Here is a 16,479-nt window from a genome sequence, read left to right on the forward strand (position 1 = left end):
CACCATTAATGTGACCTATAACGTGAACAATTCAATTGAAAAACAAACTGAAATATTTTAGGGGGAAAAATAAAAAATAAAAAAATTAAATAATGTGGTTGCATAAGTGTGCACACCCTCTTATAACTGGGGATGTGGCTGTGTTCAGAATTAATCAATCACATTCAAACTCATGTTAAATAGTAATCAGTACACTCCTGCCATCATTTAAAGTGACTCTGAATAATCCCAAATAAAGTTCAGCTGTTCTAGTAGGATTTTCCGGACATTTTATGAGTTGCATCTTACAGCAAAAGCCATGGTCAACAGAGAGCTTCCTAAGCATCAGAGGGATCTCATTGTTGAAAAGTATCAGTCAGGAGAAGGGTACAAAAGAATTTCCAAGGCATTAGATATACCATGGAACACAGTGAAGAGAGCCATCATCAAGTGGAGAAAATATGGCACAACAGTGACATTACCAAGAACTGGACGTCCCTCCAAAATTGATGAAAAGACGAGAAGAAAACTGGTCAGGGAGGCTTTCAAGAGGCCTACAGCAACATTAAAGGAGCTGCAGGAATTTCTGGCAAGTACTGGCTGTGTACTACATGTGACAACAATCTCCCGTATTCTTCATATGTTTGGGCTATGGGGTAGGGTGGCAAGATGGAAGCCTTTTCTTACGAAGTAAACATCCAAGCCCGGCTAAATTTTGCAAAAACATACATGAAGTCTCCCAAAAGCATGTGGGAAAATGTGTTATGGTCTGATGAAACCAAGGTTGAACTTTTTGGCCATAATTCCAAAAGGTATGTTTGGTGCAAAAACAACACTGCACATCACCCAAAGAACACCATACCCACAGTGAAGCATGGTGGTGGCAGCATCATGCTTTGGGGCTGTTTTTCTTCAGCTGGAACCGGGGCCGTTAGTCAAGGTTGAGGGAATTATGAACAGTTCCAAATACCAGTCAATTTTGGCACAAAACCTTCAGGCTTCCGTTAGAAAGCTGAAGATGAAGAGGAATTTCACCTTTCAGCACGACAACGACCCAAAGCATACATCCAAATCAACAAAAGCATGGCTTCACCAGAAGAAGATTCATGTTTTGGAATGGCCCAGCCAGAGCCCAGACCTGAATCCAATCGAACATCTGTGGGGTGATCTGAAGAGGGCTGTGTACAGGAGATGCCCTCGCAATCTGACAGATTTGGAGCGCTTTTGCAAAGAAGAGTGGGCAAATATTGCCAAGTCAAGATGTGCCATGCTAATAGACTCCTACCCAAAAAGACTGAGTGCTGTAATAGAATCAAAAGGTGCTTCAACAAAGTATTAGTTTAAGGGTGTGCACACTTATGCAACCAGGTTATTGTAAGTTTTTTACTTTTTATTTTTTCCCCTAAAAGATTTCAATTTGTTTTTCAATTGAATTGTTCACGTTATAGGTCACATTAAAGGTGGAAAAAGTTCAGAAATGATTTATCTTTGTCTCATTTTTTTACATCACAAAAACCTGGGATTTTAACAGGGGTGTATAGACTTTTTATATCCACTGTATATATATATATATATATGTATATATATATATACACACTTTATACACTTTATTTGTCACAGCAAAGTTAGAAGAGTTTGTTAAATCTGACATGTCATGTTTGTACGAACTAACCATACCATCAAATGTATGAGAAATTTAGGAAAAGAATACATTTTTTCTTGCATGAAGTCCATTGTTTTTCCTACCTTGGCTCAGGCTACATCCACACTACTATGTTTTAGTCATAAGGCTTGACTGTGTTATACCTGCTATCTATATAAAACTGAATATCAAGCACCTAAAACGGACAACTTTGGAAATGCAGCTTATGGTTTGAAAAAGGACAGACAGAAAGGGAGATGTAAGTAAACAATGAAGCAGTCACCCAAACTCTTTGTGACTTATCCAATCAAACTGTACCACAGCCCTGGCATTACCAAAATTATCTCACCTTTGTTGTCTGTCACTGAAGTTGATAAGTTTGTCCATGGAGCTGTCACTTTTCACAGAAACATGGCTGGGTTCAGAAGAGACTGATCCTTCTTCGTCAGAAAACCTTTAACACAAATGGTAGAAATGTTTTTACAATGACAGACATTAACAGCCAAATCATTTAGAGCTCCAATATCTCAATTACAGTCAATGTATATGCACCAGTGTACGTCATTCTGCACAGTCAAGCTCAAACATCCAAGTCACCCTCCACTTCCTCCCTGTCCTCATTATGATTCCTGCACCAGCCACTCTGGAATCCATCGATCCAGCATATTGCAGGAAGTCTGATCTTGTTTGCGGTTTCCAAACAGTGCTATGCTGCTCAGGCTCCGTGGCAAGCCCAGCCATCTGCGCAGGTTGCTGCTCACAATGCGCTCAAAACCTTCAACAATGGTCATTGGGATTCATATATGAGCAGAGGCCAGACGATTCTTGGGAGGATCCCGTGTTGGTAGACCCAGGCCTTGAACCTTTCAGGGAGTCCAGACCTGTCCCCAGTTCTTAACCATCCTCCCAGGTCGGCACTGGTGGCCTTGATGGATTCAGTGACCTTCAGGCTGCAGTTGAAGACCTTCCCAAGGCTCTTCACTGTTTCTTCTGTGACAGATGGTATGTGGACCTCTCCCACCCTGAAGCTGAACTTGTCTGTGACTTTCCCTCTTTTCAGAGACAAGGGACGGGACTATGCAGGTTTGAAACTCATGCGTGCCCATGACATGAGCTTCTCCAACCCATGAAGGATCCACCGGGCTCCTGGCACTGATGATGATGTCACCGTCAGGTCATCCATGAAGGCTCTGATAGGTGGCTGCCTCACTCCGGATTTGCTAAAGGGGCCCCGGCACTCTGGTTCTGCTGACTTAACCAGCATGCTCATTGCCAGCACAAAGAGGGTAACGGAGATGGTGCAACCAGTGATTATTCCCACTTGCAGTTGGTGCCAGTCCGATGTCACTTGGCCTGAGGAGACCCTCAACCTGAACTCACTGTAGTATCCCAGTATGAGGTCTTTCACCTTCTGGGGTATATGATGTCTCTCCAGTGCAACCTCGACCAACTTGTGGGGTATTGACCCATATGCGTTGGTAAGGTCAGGCCACAGTAAAGCCAGATCTCATTTGCCCTCTCTCGCCTCTCTGATGAGCTGCGTCACCACGCCTGTGTGTTCTAGGCAACCAGGGACGCGAGGTATACCTCCCTTCTGTACCGATGTATCAATGTATTTGTTGCCCAACAGAAAGTCGAAAAGTCTCCTGGCCACAACGCTGAAGAAGATCTTGCTCTCTACGCTGAGAAAGGAGATGATTCAGAACTGATCAATGTTTTCTAACAGCTCTTCTTTTGGGATGAATACCCCCTCAGCATATATCCATGGCTGGGCAATCTTCCCTCTCCTCCAGATCACCTTCAGGGCCCTCCAAAGCCAATGCTGCAGCTTCGGACAGTTCTAATAGTACCTGCATGGTACTCCACTCGGTCCAGGTGCTAAGATGGATGTAGCTCTCCTCACCACTTCTTACACTTTACTCAGACAGGGCTCTTAAAGATTAAAATCTGTTGTTGGGTCTGTTTGTGTTATCAGAGCGTTATATAAACCCAGTTGTTGGTCTCTCCTGTTGCCACTGTAGGTGCTCTTGTGGTAGTTGTTTGTGACTTCTGTGGAGCAGGTCAAGCGACCCATTGTTTTCTGGCCCGGGAGCAGCTTAGTCAGCTTGAATAGGTTTGCACAATCCCAAATCACTCAACTGCGATGCTCACTATGATAGTGGCCATGGTTCTCAGCCACTGTTCCATGTCCCCCTTGATAATTCCTTCCAAGATGCGATCCACATTTTCATCAAATTGCTGCCATACTGCTCTTTTTATGGACTGGGGCCATTGGATCCTTGGTTTGGCCACTGGAGCACAGGGCAGCCACTGTAGATGGTGATTGGTGGCTCTGTGCATTGCCGGTGGCTGGTGTCGAGGGCTCTGGTAGGCTGTGCACCGCTGAATGCAAATGGAGCTGCCTATTGAGTGCTGGCTCGCACTATATACAGTGGATATAAAAAGTCTACACACCCCTGTTAAAATGCCATGTTTTTGTGATGTAAAAAAATGAGACCAAGATAAATCATGTCAGAACTTTTTCCACCATTAATGTGACCTATAACGTGAACAATTCAATTGAAAAACAAACTGAAATATTTTAGGGGGAAAAATAAAAAATAAAAAAATAAAATAATGTGGTTGCATAAGTGTGCACACCCTCTTATAACTGGGGATGTGGCTGTGTTCAGAATTAATCAATCACATTCAAACTCATGTTAAATAGTAATCAGTACACTCCTGCCATCATTTAAAGTGACTCTGAATAATCCCAAATAAAGTTCAGCTGTTCTAGTAGGATTTTCCGGACATTTTATGAGTTGCATCTTACAGCAAAAGCCATGGTCAACAGAGAGCTTCCTAAGCATCAGAGGGATCTCATTGTTGAAAAGTATCAGTCAGGAGAAGGGTACAAAAGAATTTCCAAGGCATTAGATATACCATGGAACACAGTGAAGAGAGCCATCATCAAGTGGAGAAAATATGGCACAACAGTGACATTACCAAGAACTGGACGTCCCTCCAAAATTGATGAAAAGACGAGAAGAAAACTGGTCAGGGAGGCTTTCAAGAGGCCTACAGCAACATTAAAGGAGCTGCAGGAATTTCTGGCAAGTACTGGCTGTGTACTACATGTGACAACAATCTCCCGTATTCTTCATATGTTTGGGCTATGGGGTAGGGTGGCAAGATGGAAGCCTTTTCTTACGAAGTAAACATCCAAGCCCGGCTAAATTTTGCAAAAACATACATGAAGTCTCCCAAAAGCATGTGGGAAAATGTGTTATGGTCTGATGAAACCAAGGTTGAACTTTTTGGCCATAATTCCAAAAGGTATGTTTGGTGCAAAAACAACACTACACATCACCCAAAGAACACCATACCCACAGTGAAGCATGGTGGTGGCAGCATCATGCTTTGGGGCTGTTTTTCTTCAGCTGGAACCGGGGCCGTTAGTCAAGGTTGAGGGAATTATGAACAGTTCCAAATACCAGTCAATTTTGGCACAAAACCTTCAGGCTTCCGTTAGAAAGCTGAAGATGAAGAGGAATTTCACCTTTCAGCACGACAACGACCCAAAGCATACATCCAAATCAACAAAAGCATGGCTTCACCAGAAGAAGATTCATGTTTTGGAATGGCCCAGCCAGAGCCCAGACCTGAATCCAATCGAACATCTGTGGGGTGATCTGAAGAGGGCTGTGTACAGGAGATGCCCTCGCAATCTGACAGATTTGGAGCGCTTTTGCAAAGAAGAGTGGGCAAATATTGCCAAGTCAAGATGTGCCATGCTAATAGACTCCTACCCAAAAAGACTGAGTGCTGTAATAGAATCAAAAGGTGCTTCAACAAAGTATTAGTTTAAGGGTGTGCACACTTATGCAACCAGGTTATTGTAAGTTTTTTACTTTTTATTTTTTCCCCTAAAAGATTTCAATTTGTTTTTCAATTGAATTGTTCACGTTATAGGTCACATTAAAGGTGGAAAAAGTTCAGAAATGATTTATCTTTGTCTCATTTTTTTACATCACAAAAACATGGGATTTTAACAGGGGTGTATAGACTTTTTATATCCACTGTATATATATATATATATATATATACATACACACTTTATACACTTTATTTGTCACAGCAAAGTTAGAAGAGTTTGTTAAATCTGACATGTCATGTTTGTACGAACTAACCATACCATCAAATGTATGAGAAATTTAGGAAAGGAATACATTTTTTCTTGCATGAAGTCCATTGTTTTTCCTACCTTGGCTCAGGCTACATCCACACTACTATGTTTTAGTCATAAGGCTTGACTGTGTTATACCTGCTATCTATATAAAACTGAATATCAAGCACCTAAAACGGACAACTTTGGAAATGCAGCTTATGGTTTGAAAAAGGACAGACAGAAAGGGAGATGTAAGTAAACAATGAAGCAGTCACCCAAACTCTTTGTGACTTATCCAATCAAACTGTACCACAGCCCTGGCATTACCAAAATTATCTCACCTTTGTTGTCTGTCACTGAAGTTGATAATTTTGTCCATGGACCTGTCACTTTTCACAGAAACATGGCTGGGTTCAGGAGAGACTGATCCTTCTTCGTCAGGAGACCTTTAACACAAATGGTAGAAATGTTTTTACAATGACAGACATTAACAGCCAAATCATTTAGAGCTCCAATATCTCAATTACAGTCAATGTATATGCACCAGTGTACGTCATTCTGCACAGTCAAGCTCAAACATCCAAGTGAAGTAGCAATTATCAAAACACATCTCTGAGTGAAGGATGACACAATGGAAGAATTACTCTCTACTATACACTCAGGCCTGAGATGAGCTTCCAAGACGCCAGCAGAAACTGCTGGACAATTTATGTTTCGATTGTATGCATGTTTGCTCTGATAAAACATGCTGAAAAGTGAATGGTTTGTATCTGGCTGTCGGTAGCAACGCCATTTGCCACAGGCAGCTCGAAAAGATTAGTAAAGATATCAATTTATATATCAATTAATCTCGAAAATTTTAATCTGAAGATCATTTTTGCAGTAACTACACAATCATTAATCTTAATGCATGTAATCAGCATAACCCCACAATCTGCACACTCATACTGCACTCTCCGTCCATCGGAGATGTTGGTTTCTATAGGAGGAGGATGTGATTGGTGATGTCGGCTACCTCCAGATACGTCAACTGCCTACCGATTAGCAAGATTCAAATATAATAGCCAGGACAGTCACTATGCATAATTACCACACAGTGTCAAATTCGAACACTTTGCACTGGTCTATATAAATTCAAGTTGTTATTATTATTTATTATTGCTACCACTAAGGTAAAAGCACTACATTGTGTTGCTTTAATATTTTACTGTGTCCCATTTTAATTAATTGTACTTACTTCTCAGGTGATTGGAACATGGCCTGTCCCCTTGTAGCTGCTGGTTTGAGCCAGCAACTTGTAGAATGTCGTCGACAAATAGTCCTTCAGTTCCTGTGGTTTTTATATCAAGAGAATCTGATTAAAAACTATGAGCCTCATGAATTCAAAATCAGAGGTTAATAATGAATAAAATCAAATGCATAGTGTATGTAAGTGAACTTGTTGTGCACCTTAATTAGGGCTGGGTGATATGGCCTAGAACAAAAATAGCAATATTTTTAGGCTATATTGCGATACAGGATATATATTTTGATATTTTGAAATCTCCTCTAAATCACTGTACAAATTTACAATTCATGAAAGTCCACAGCATTTCCAAAGGTCCCTGAATGCACCTCGTCGGAAGATATCCGCGGACATTTAGGCTTAAAACACGGTGTAAATGACCTGTGTGTTCGCGCGTGCACACACACACACACACACACACACACACACACACACACACACACACACATCCAGTCTCGCTGGAATGAACGCCGTTCACATTCATCATTTGTAAACTGATTCGTTCGGTTCAGCGTTCGCAGAAAATATGAACAAACTGTCAGTAACAGTCTCTGAACTCTCTCTCACTTTCGCTCTCATGCTCTGAGTCTCTTACATCCTGATACAAAAAGTTCACCCTCCCGCCCAACTGGATGGAAGCAGTCTGCCGTGAGAGGGGTATGAGAAGAGAGAAGCGAGACTTAAAGATAACATACATACATCTTGCATACAACACTGAGCTATTAAAATAATTCACAGATTCATGTTAATGTGTATTTAAAGACATTTAAATTTGTGGAAAAAAAATTGGTTGAAAAAAATAATTTAAATTAAAAGAAATATAAAAAATGGTCTAATCAACCAAAAATGTTGACATTTTTGTCGCGACCCCATTTTGTTGAGAAGCTCTGCTCTAAAGGCTACAGGCTTTGTGTCCGCACATACTCAGACATGGCAGCATTATTGAATTAGACACACATAAAGTATGTATATGATATATGCCGTCTACTTATCATATATATATATATATATGATAAATATATATGATAAGTAGACGGCATGTAGACGGCATGAATCTTACCATTACAGGTGAAGATATACTTCCATAATACAATGGTATTCACACAGCTTTTGTTTGAATGCAGGTTTCTCTGTCACGATGCCGTCTCTTTCCTGAAAGAGCAGACCAACTGGTCTTTCAGTTTCGTTTTGGTCAATCGACGTCCTTAAAGATACAGTGGTGTGTTTTTTTCTTCTCATATCTTTGGACATAGTACTTCTTAGACCCGGGGTCTTCAACGTTTTTCAGGCCAAGGACCCCCAAACTGATGGAGAGATGGAGCAGGGACCCCCTACTATATATATTGTATAAAATTGTGTTTTATATTAAACTGGGCCTAGTGCCATGTATAAACATAGCTACCCTGTGCATTGTGCATTCAATACTAAGCTATTCAAATAATACACAGGTTCATATATTCATGTTTTTATTATTGTGTGTCGCTGAATGTGTCCATTGCTGACTGAAAGATAACGTCTTCTGCCTCCATTTATCCGTTCGCTACAATATGTTGGATTCATGTTAATGTGTAGTTAAAGACATTTAAATTTGTGGGAAAAAAATTGGTTGAAAAAAATTATTTAAAATAAAAAAAAATATAAACAATTGTCTAATCAACCAATTTCGCGACCCCCCTGCAGTACCTCCGCGGACCCCCTAGGGGTCGCGGACCCCCTGTCGAAGACCTCTGTCTTAGACTACATGTGCACATACCACTTTTAGTGTGCAGTTGTTGTATTTTTAGTAGGCTACTGCAATGTGAATGTCCCATTGTGAAATTATGAACAGAGAAAAGTAAATAAAAACAAAGAATGTCACAAATATTTTTACACACGTATGAAAAACATTTTAAGCAAACATTATTAAACCTGTGAAGCTGAAGTTACAAATGTGTACTTAAAATAGTAACATCTAACTATCCTCTAGGTCTGGGAGTGGCTTTCAGGGGAAACAATGCACAATGGACCAGCTCCCTCCAATAAGGGTTTTGGGGTGAGCCCAGAGCTGGACCACTTGGTCAAGGACAAAAATAATACAAAACAAACAAAAACAAATTAATAAACAATAATAAGTAAGATACCATACTCACAACATCAAAAGCAACTAGTATCCCAGTTGGTCGTGCCTGAATGTCCCTGACTGGTACCGGCTGGGTGGGGTTGAGAGACGAGTGCGAACCCATATGACTCATACGGGGGAGGAAGTACGAAACAAGACGTTTCGATAACATATTTCTTAGAATCGACTGAGTGAAAAAGTCCCAGGAGTGACTGTTTTCATACTTTGAGGGTCCCTACTGACCCCCTTGAAGTAATTACAGATAGTTAAAGCCCAGAAAATGTATTTTACACAATATGGGCCCTTTAAATATCGCCACGCTTTTCCTACAAGATAATTTTATTATTATTATTATTTATTATTATTAGTTTAGTTATTATATTTTGTTGGACATTCCACCTTGTGCACCACCTATCATTATTGTTATTAGTATTAATGATATATATATATTTTTGGAATCTCCCTCGCACCCCCACATGGGGTGGTATGGCTCCCTCAAGCTCTGGTCCTCTACCGGAGGCCTGGGAGTTTAAGGGTTCTGCACAGTATCTTAGCTGTTCCTAGGACTCTTCTGCACAGAGGGTTCAGATGTTGTTCCTGGGATCTGCCGGAGCCACTCCTCCAGTCTGGGGGTCACAGCCCCTTAATGCCTCTACTACCACATCGGATTTCACCTTCCACATCTGTTCTATTTAGAATTTCTCCTCTTCTCTGTAAGCCAAGCAAGCTGAGTTTGCTAAAGTAAACCCCCTAAAAGCCAGCAGCACTACCTCAGTGATATGCTGTTGCATGCACTAGCTACTGAACATCTGGCAGACTTCACCTGCCTGAACGCTAAGATGGATCATCCAGTGTTATGTTGCCAGCTGACCTATATGACGGACCCTGCATGCCTGAGCGGTGGGACACAGCCAAGTTCATACCAGAGGTGATTCTCACTTCAAGGGGCAACCCATAAACTGCCTTAGATACACCGTCCTTAATGTAAAGACTGGCCACAGATGAGGACTCAAGTGCAAGACTCTATTCTACAACAGTTTTAGTTTTTTCAAAAGAGTCTTAATAAAGACAGAGGTATAGGCAGTCAGATCAGGCAGAGGTATCAACAGACGAACTGGGTCATACACTCACAAAGCATAAACATTTGAAGAATGCTGGTACACTCACAGAACACTGAAGAGATGAACAGACAGAGAACTGAGGAAAACGTAGAAGTACCACTGGTGAAACTATCGAAGGCAGGGCAGCACAACGGACAGGAAGGCAGACAACAACATCATGGATGCCACTGGATACAGCACTTAATGTATCACATATTATCTCATATTCCAAGTTGCTTCAATCATTTACTAGTCAATTGCTCTCCAGCCTCTGGTAAAATAATCCGTTTTAGTGTGTCCTTGACTAAAGAAGCCCAACTACATATGAACCTGCCTTCTTAGAATTTTTCTGTTCTCTTGTCCTGTGCTGATTCTCTGGAGCTTCTTCAGAATTATTGCTTGTCATTAGTGAGTCCTCATCAAACAGTTCTACAATATACTGTCACTTTTTATTGTTTGGGTGCTGGACGTTGCTTGCAGAGCATTTTTATAAACAGTCTATGGTGCAGAGTGAAGTTAGAAAATTTGATTTAATGCTTTATCACTGTTCACTTGTGAGCTCTATATATAGGTTTGAATGATTCCCTGAACTGGTGTCATTTTTTCATACATTCCATGTCGGTTATTTCAGAGGTCTGTTAAGCAACCAACACAATCTTCAGATCTGTAGTTCTGCTCAGCATTGTAGCAAGGAAACAAATGTTGGTCGCCAGTTTATTCAATTTTATTAACATTGAAGGAAGAAAAATGTCCAAATTGCAATTACCTGGGCCCTTAACAATACACATTCCAATAGTGCATTCTATTCGTGAGGTGTGTGTTCCACAGACAGACAGACAAATATGGAATTAGTAGGTCGATTTAGAACTATCAATGGTCATGTAACATCGGTCTTGCGTGATCTGATCACATGTGGACAGCTATATAGGTTCCCCAGTTCACACCAGTCATTAGAATGTGTCTCATATGTCTCCAGCAACCACTTGCTCAGATCTCAAATGCATCCAAACTCTTGGAGGAGCGTTCACACCTGCACATAGAGCTGTTCACCAGTGATTGGATAACCCAGGATGATGTCATTGACTGAACATTACAGGGCCGACATCCCAGCTCCACTTCTAATCACATTTTATCCTCTCCCTGTTCATGTGTGTGTCCATTTCCCTGCATGTCTAACAGTGATGGGTCCAGGTGTCATTGCTGTTCAGGTGGGACTCATCGCCACTGACCCTAAAATGAAGACAAATCCATGATCTCACATACAGCTGTGTTTCCAGACCATTGTGTGTATTTTGAGAGTCTGTGTGTGCCTTTCAGAATAAAAGCACAGAGCAAGCAGGGTAAATAACTGAGAAGACTCCCCATAGAAATGTAGGAATTTAGTACCTCCTCGATCTCACTCTGTCACGCATCGCTGAGTCGTGAGATCCACATACACACAATGCAAACATACTAAATAACAGACACACACATGACCCTGCAGACCTGTGCTGTGTTTTGTCCAAGACTGTGTGCATGGGGCAGGCGTAGATTGACTGTGTGTGTGTGTGTCACTGCCTTAACGCTGAACACATGGTCAGCACCTGTTCACTCCTCTGCTCCATGTTTTTTCATTACCCGTGCAGTTCACTGAACCCTCACTACAAATACAACCAAATTCACCTCTTCATGCTCCTCCTTCACTCTCCTCTCTTCTCTATATTCTGCCTACCAACAGTAAAAGAGTCATTTTGTGGTGCATGTCCATAAATGTCACTAATGAGCGACAAATGAAAAGGAGACTGGTCAAAACTGATGCAGCAGAGGTCAGGAAATAGCGACTTTCAAAACATTTTCACACCTGAAAGTCCAAACAATGGTTTAGGTCTTTGTTACATTTTTTTACATTTGATCCAGTTAGGAGTTAGAGTGGTCCTTCTCTAACCAGAAGGTTGGCAGTTCAATCACAGTCTTCCCCATTACGAATGTCGAAGTGTACTTTGGCAAGATACTGAACTTCAAGTGTTTTTATTGAAGTGCTTAGAGTAAAAGTATTTCCATTTGGAGAACTGAATGAATGAACTGGTTCAATGTGTTAATTCTGTTTCATTTGCAATGTCATTATGGTATTACTCCCAACAAAATGAACGTCCTGGTGGAATATTATATTGTTGGATTGGATAAACAACAAGCAATCCTTCGAGCCTTTCCTCTTCTACTGTTTAATGCTGTCTCATCTTCCTGCAAATGGTTCCGAAGGTTCGAACCATCCAAAACAGTGTTTTCACAGTTTGTCACACCAAATTTTGGTCCATTGGTGATTGGAGGCACCTTTCACACCTGCTAAAACTGAAAAGTCCCATGATACAGACCAAACCATGTATGAAAGTGCCTTGAATTCCTAATTTGGGTTGAAGTCCTCAATCCCAACATAATCTGTGATGCAGTTTTATTTCTAATGACAAGACACCCCTGTGCCACACCTTTCACACTCTACATTATCTACATGATTACAGATCCCTGGTGTTGAAGAATAAGGAGAGAAGGCCAGAGTGAGAGAGAGAAAGACAAATTGAGACAATTGAGACTAATTGAGACACAGAAATTGAGACAAATTCTGTGTTCGCTTCTGTGTAACATGCGTGAGTATCTGTTACCGTCCAGAATTTCAAATGCAAACACACGTGTAAAACATTAGTACATTTACAGGAGAAAAGAACAATGGACTTATGTTGTGTTGAAACCAGAGTACAGAAGCCCATCAAGCTCATTTTGTACACACATTAACGTTCCCTCTGTGATGACTCCTAATGACTGGTGATTTCCTGACAATTTGTGTAGTACTCTCACAAGGACTGTGTTAGACGTTTCAGGCCATGAACTGCTTCACATCTACAGTGTCCGTCTCTACATCTATACCTGGTTTTGTGATTGAGTACATAAAGTGAAAAATGGGCTAAATCCAACTTCAAAAGGTCACATTTCATAAGAACGTATCTGTTGGTGCAGAGAGCCTGAAGAAGAAGAAAAGTCAGACAAAAGGAGTCACAATTATAATGTCTTGTGAAAACACAAGGCATTTTGATGCTGTATGAAATCAGCCAGAAGAAGTGATTTTGTTTTCTTTCTCGTCACAAAATCAGCCCTCCCACAGAGGTAAACTTTGAGTGGCTACAAGTAAATCACCTTACTGGTGAAAGATAAGAAAAAGCCAAGTGGAAACCCACCGAGACGCCTCCCATTGTGTTGTGAACAGCTGTTTTGAAGCCTCGAGTTTAGTATTTGGGTCAGTGGCAGCCTGGGTTTTTCAAATCAGAAGTGAACATATTTGGATGCATACCAAGCTTTATCATCGTTTTTTCCTCTAAATTTAGTTCATGATTTACAAATTAAACAGACTTGACACTAGTGACTGAGACTGTAAACTCACTCAGAAAAGGTTGAGGTTCTAGAAAAGATGACTTATTTTTGCAACAACAGGAGTTGCCCTCTGCTGGTCATTTGAGAGATACAGGGATTTGCGTATTGGCTTCACTTTCCAGACCTACATCCATTTTTATATACAGGCTATGGATATAGTTAATAGTGATGGTCTTAAATAACACAATGTGGGAAATCACATGTCGCTAAAATCCCTCCAATTAAATTTTACTCTGTGCTTTTTCATCCCTTTCTCTCCTCTTTTCATTCTTTCTTCTTTTTCCATCTCTCTGTCCCTCTGCTCTACCTCTCTTCGTCCTTTGTCAAACATCCCCTCCTGTGGACAAAGTGCAGTTAATGAGACAGAGACACAGCACACACACATGGACGTGCTTCCTTGCTGATACACACATTGGATGCTAGACCACAAAGCCATACACACAGACAAAAAGACCAGAATCTTCCTGTGGTCAAGCTTAGCTCAGCAGAGTGTGGAAAAAACAGGAAAGTCTAAAGATACATCACTCACTCAAGCTGGATGAGTTAGTAAGTTCTTTATAATTAAAATGTAATGCATCATCTTTTTTGAGAAAGAGTCAGTGAATTATTTATGTTTTTATGTGTGTTGAATGTAGTTGTTGATTCCAAAGGACATTCATTTATAAGAATCTTAATGACCCAACTGCATCATTAAAAAGAGTTTGAGTTAAGGCCTATGCAAACGTTGCACATTATTTCCGTGCAGTTAATTTGCAGGCTTTCACATCAGCGACAGAATTTGTACACATCTAACCACATCTTGTTGACAGTGTCGCTGCTTGAAGTGGTAGTAGTAGACAAAGAAGCACTGTCTCCCCTATCCAGTCTGATATAAAGTTTATTTGGTGACTTATTCAATGTATTTATCTTTAGCCATTGCTTGTTATAATTGTCTTTAAAAAGGATATAATGTAGGAAGCTCGGATCAAGCAACAGCTGACCCAGCTCATGTCGAAGAAAATGACTGATCCCAATGCACACAGCTGGGATAGTTTACAAACAAACAGGACATTCGTCAATTTGAATACTCAAGAAAAAGCTTTGACCGTGATGCCATCATGTTGTTGATAGCAGGTCATTAACTATTTGCAGGTTGGAAAAAAGCAAGAGGAGGTCATGATATCATTATCTAAAGAAATTATCTAAACAGTTTCCCCTTTGGAAGAAAGAATATGCTCAATGAATTTCATGAAACCCTGAGGCTCGGACAGAGAGACAGACACAGATCATTTTCTGAGATGCCACAAACGGACACTTACTGAAGCAGAAACAGATTCAGGAGGAGAAAGAGAGACAGTTCAGCCTCCGGCTCAGACTGAGCTGTCAACACGTCTTGTGATCTGATTCACAAACTGACCGACAGTCATCCCTCGGTGCTATAGTGGGACAACAGAAATGAAAAGAAAACCAAATTGGGAATAGAATAAAGCTGCGGTGGCAAATGTACACACATTCTTTTCTCAAGTAGATACTTGTTGTTCAACCTCTGGGCTCAAGTATAAAAGTAGTGGCTCTGAAATGTACTCAAAGTATAAAAGTAAAAATTTCTGCTCTAAGGGCCGGTCAAGAGGCTGTATATGTGCAGAGCAAACTGAAACTCATTTAGTTTCAAGATTTTTTAACTTCAAACACTAACTTCAAATAAAATAAAAACATGTTTTTGTTGTGCGTGATTTGCAACAATAGATGTATGTAAGGAGTAAAAAGTTGTCAGAAAAAAGAAATACTCAAGTGAAGTACAGATACCTGAGAAATCTACTTAAGTATAGTAACAACGTATTTCTACTTCACTACTTCCATCATCTGCAGTAAAGGTAGCTTGTTGAAATATTATACATCAGTAACCAGGCAGCAGCATTTAAGAGGGAGAAAAAATTATATTTTGACTTTCTCTACAAAAGTGATCACACGAGTGAGTTGTACTTCGATGCTGAGTCATGTGCAGAACAAACTACCTGGACAGTTTCACTGCCAAGATGCTGACAGCACTGAGCTTATCAGAGGGCCGGACCCCAGGTTGGGCTGTGAAATATGGTGTTGTGTGATATTTTACTGCTCCCGCCTTGACTCTGAGGTGAGAGAGGGGGTTTAGAGGATTAAGAGTGACGAATGACCCGGGATTAAAGAGGAGAAGATTCAACTTTAGTCTGAATCATTTCTGTCAAGTGTGAACTGCTCGCTCCAAGTTCATCAGCATCATGATTAAAACTTTGTACCTGTTTGTAAGATTCTGTCACAAAAGGTAGTTTCTGTTTACCTTAATGGAGACTGTAGCCTACTTATATATCCGGGAAAGAAGGATTGGTTGGTATAGGTACTTTTAAGTTCTCCTGATTTGAGTGGACTCTAAATTGTGAATGTGACTGGCGACTTGTTCAGGGTGTTCCCCGCTTCTCGCCACAATGTCATATGGGATCGGCTCCATCCCCCCACGACCCTCAGGGGATAAGCTGTATCCACAGTGGATGGATGGATGGATGATTTGAGTATTTAAAGGTTATAAAGGAGACTAAATAGTACGTTTGGAACATATTATGCAGCATGCAGTAGAGAGGTGGATGTGAAGTTGTTTGGAAAGGAGTGTGTGAGGAAAACGAGAGATCAGGACAGACAGAGTGTGGGTGTCTGATGAGAGAAGTTTCGTTTAGGCAGAAGTGTAATTATCTGATATCTCGGCTCCCATCTCTCAGCCTCCCGTCTCTTTCTGTCTGCTCTGTCTGTCTGCTCTGTCTCGTACCTTCCTGCTTTTTCTCTCATGGTATTCAGCTCTCTGTCTGTGTTTTTTCTCTC

The 16,479-nt window shown here is 40.8% G+C and overlaps 1 protein-coding gene across 5 annotated transcripts in view; it reads right to left on the minus strand.

The window, feature by feature from the left end:
* LOC117764400 overlaps positions 1-7,382 on the minus strand; it is a 29,797-nt gene extending 22,415 nt beyond the window's left edge. For 3 of the 5 annotated variants that reach the window (XM_034590123.1, XM_034590122.1, XM_034590125.1), the window contains exons 1-3: positions 7,006-7,208; positions 6,110-6,214; positions 1,971-2,075 (exon numbers count right to left, since the gene is read on the minus strand). In XM_034590123.1, the coding sequence (XP_034446014.1) occupies positions 1,971-2,075; positions 6,110-6,214; positions 7,006-7,025 (230 nt within the window). In that variant the 5' untranslated portion in view covers positions 7,026-7,208. The other 2 variants (XM_034590121.1, XM_034590124.1) reach the window with 2 other exon arrangements.
* Between the last annotated feature and the right edge of the window lie 9,097 nt (positions 7,383-16,479).

The sequence above is a fragment of the Hippoglossus hippoglossus genome, chromosome 7 (genome assembly GCF_009819705.1).
Source record: "Hippoglossus hippoglossus isolate fHipHip1 chromosome 7, fHipHip1.pri, whole genome shotgun sequence".
Lineage (NCBI taxonomy): Eukaryota > Metazoa > Chordata > Actinopteri > Pleuronectiformes > Pleuronectidae > Hippoglossus > Hippoglossus hippoglossus.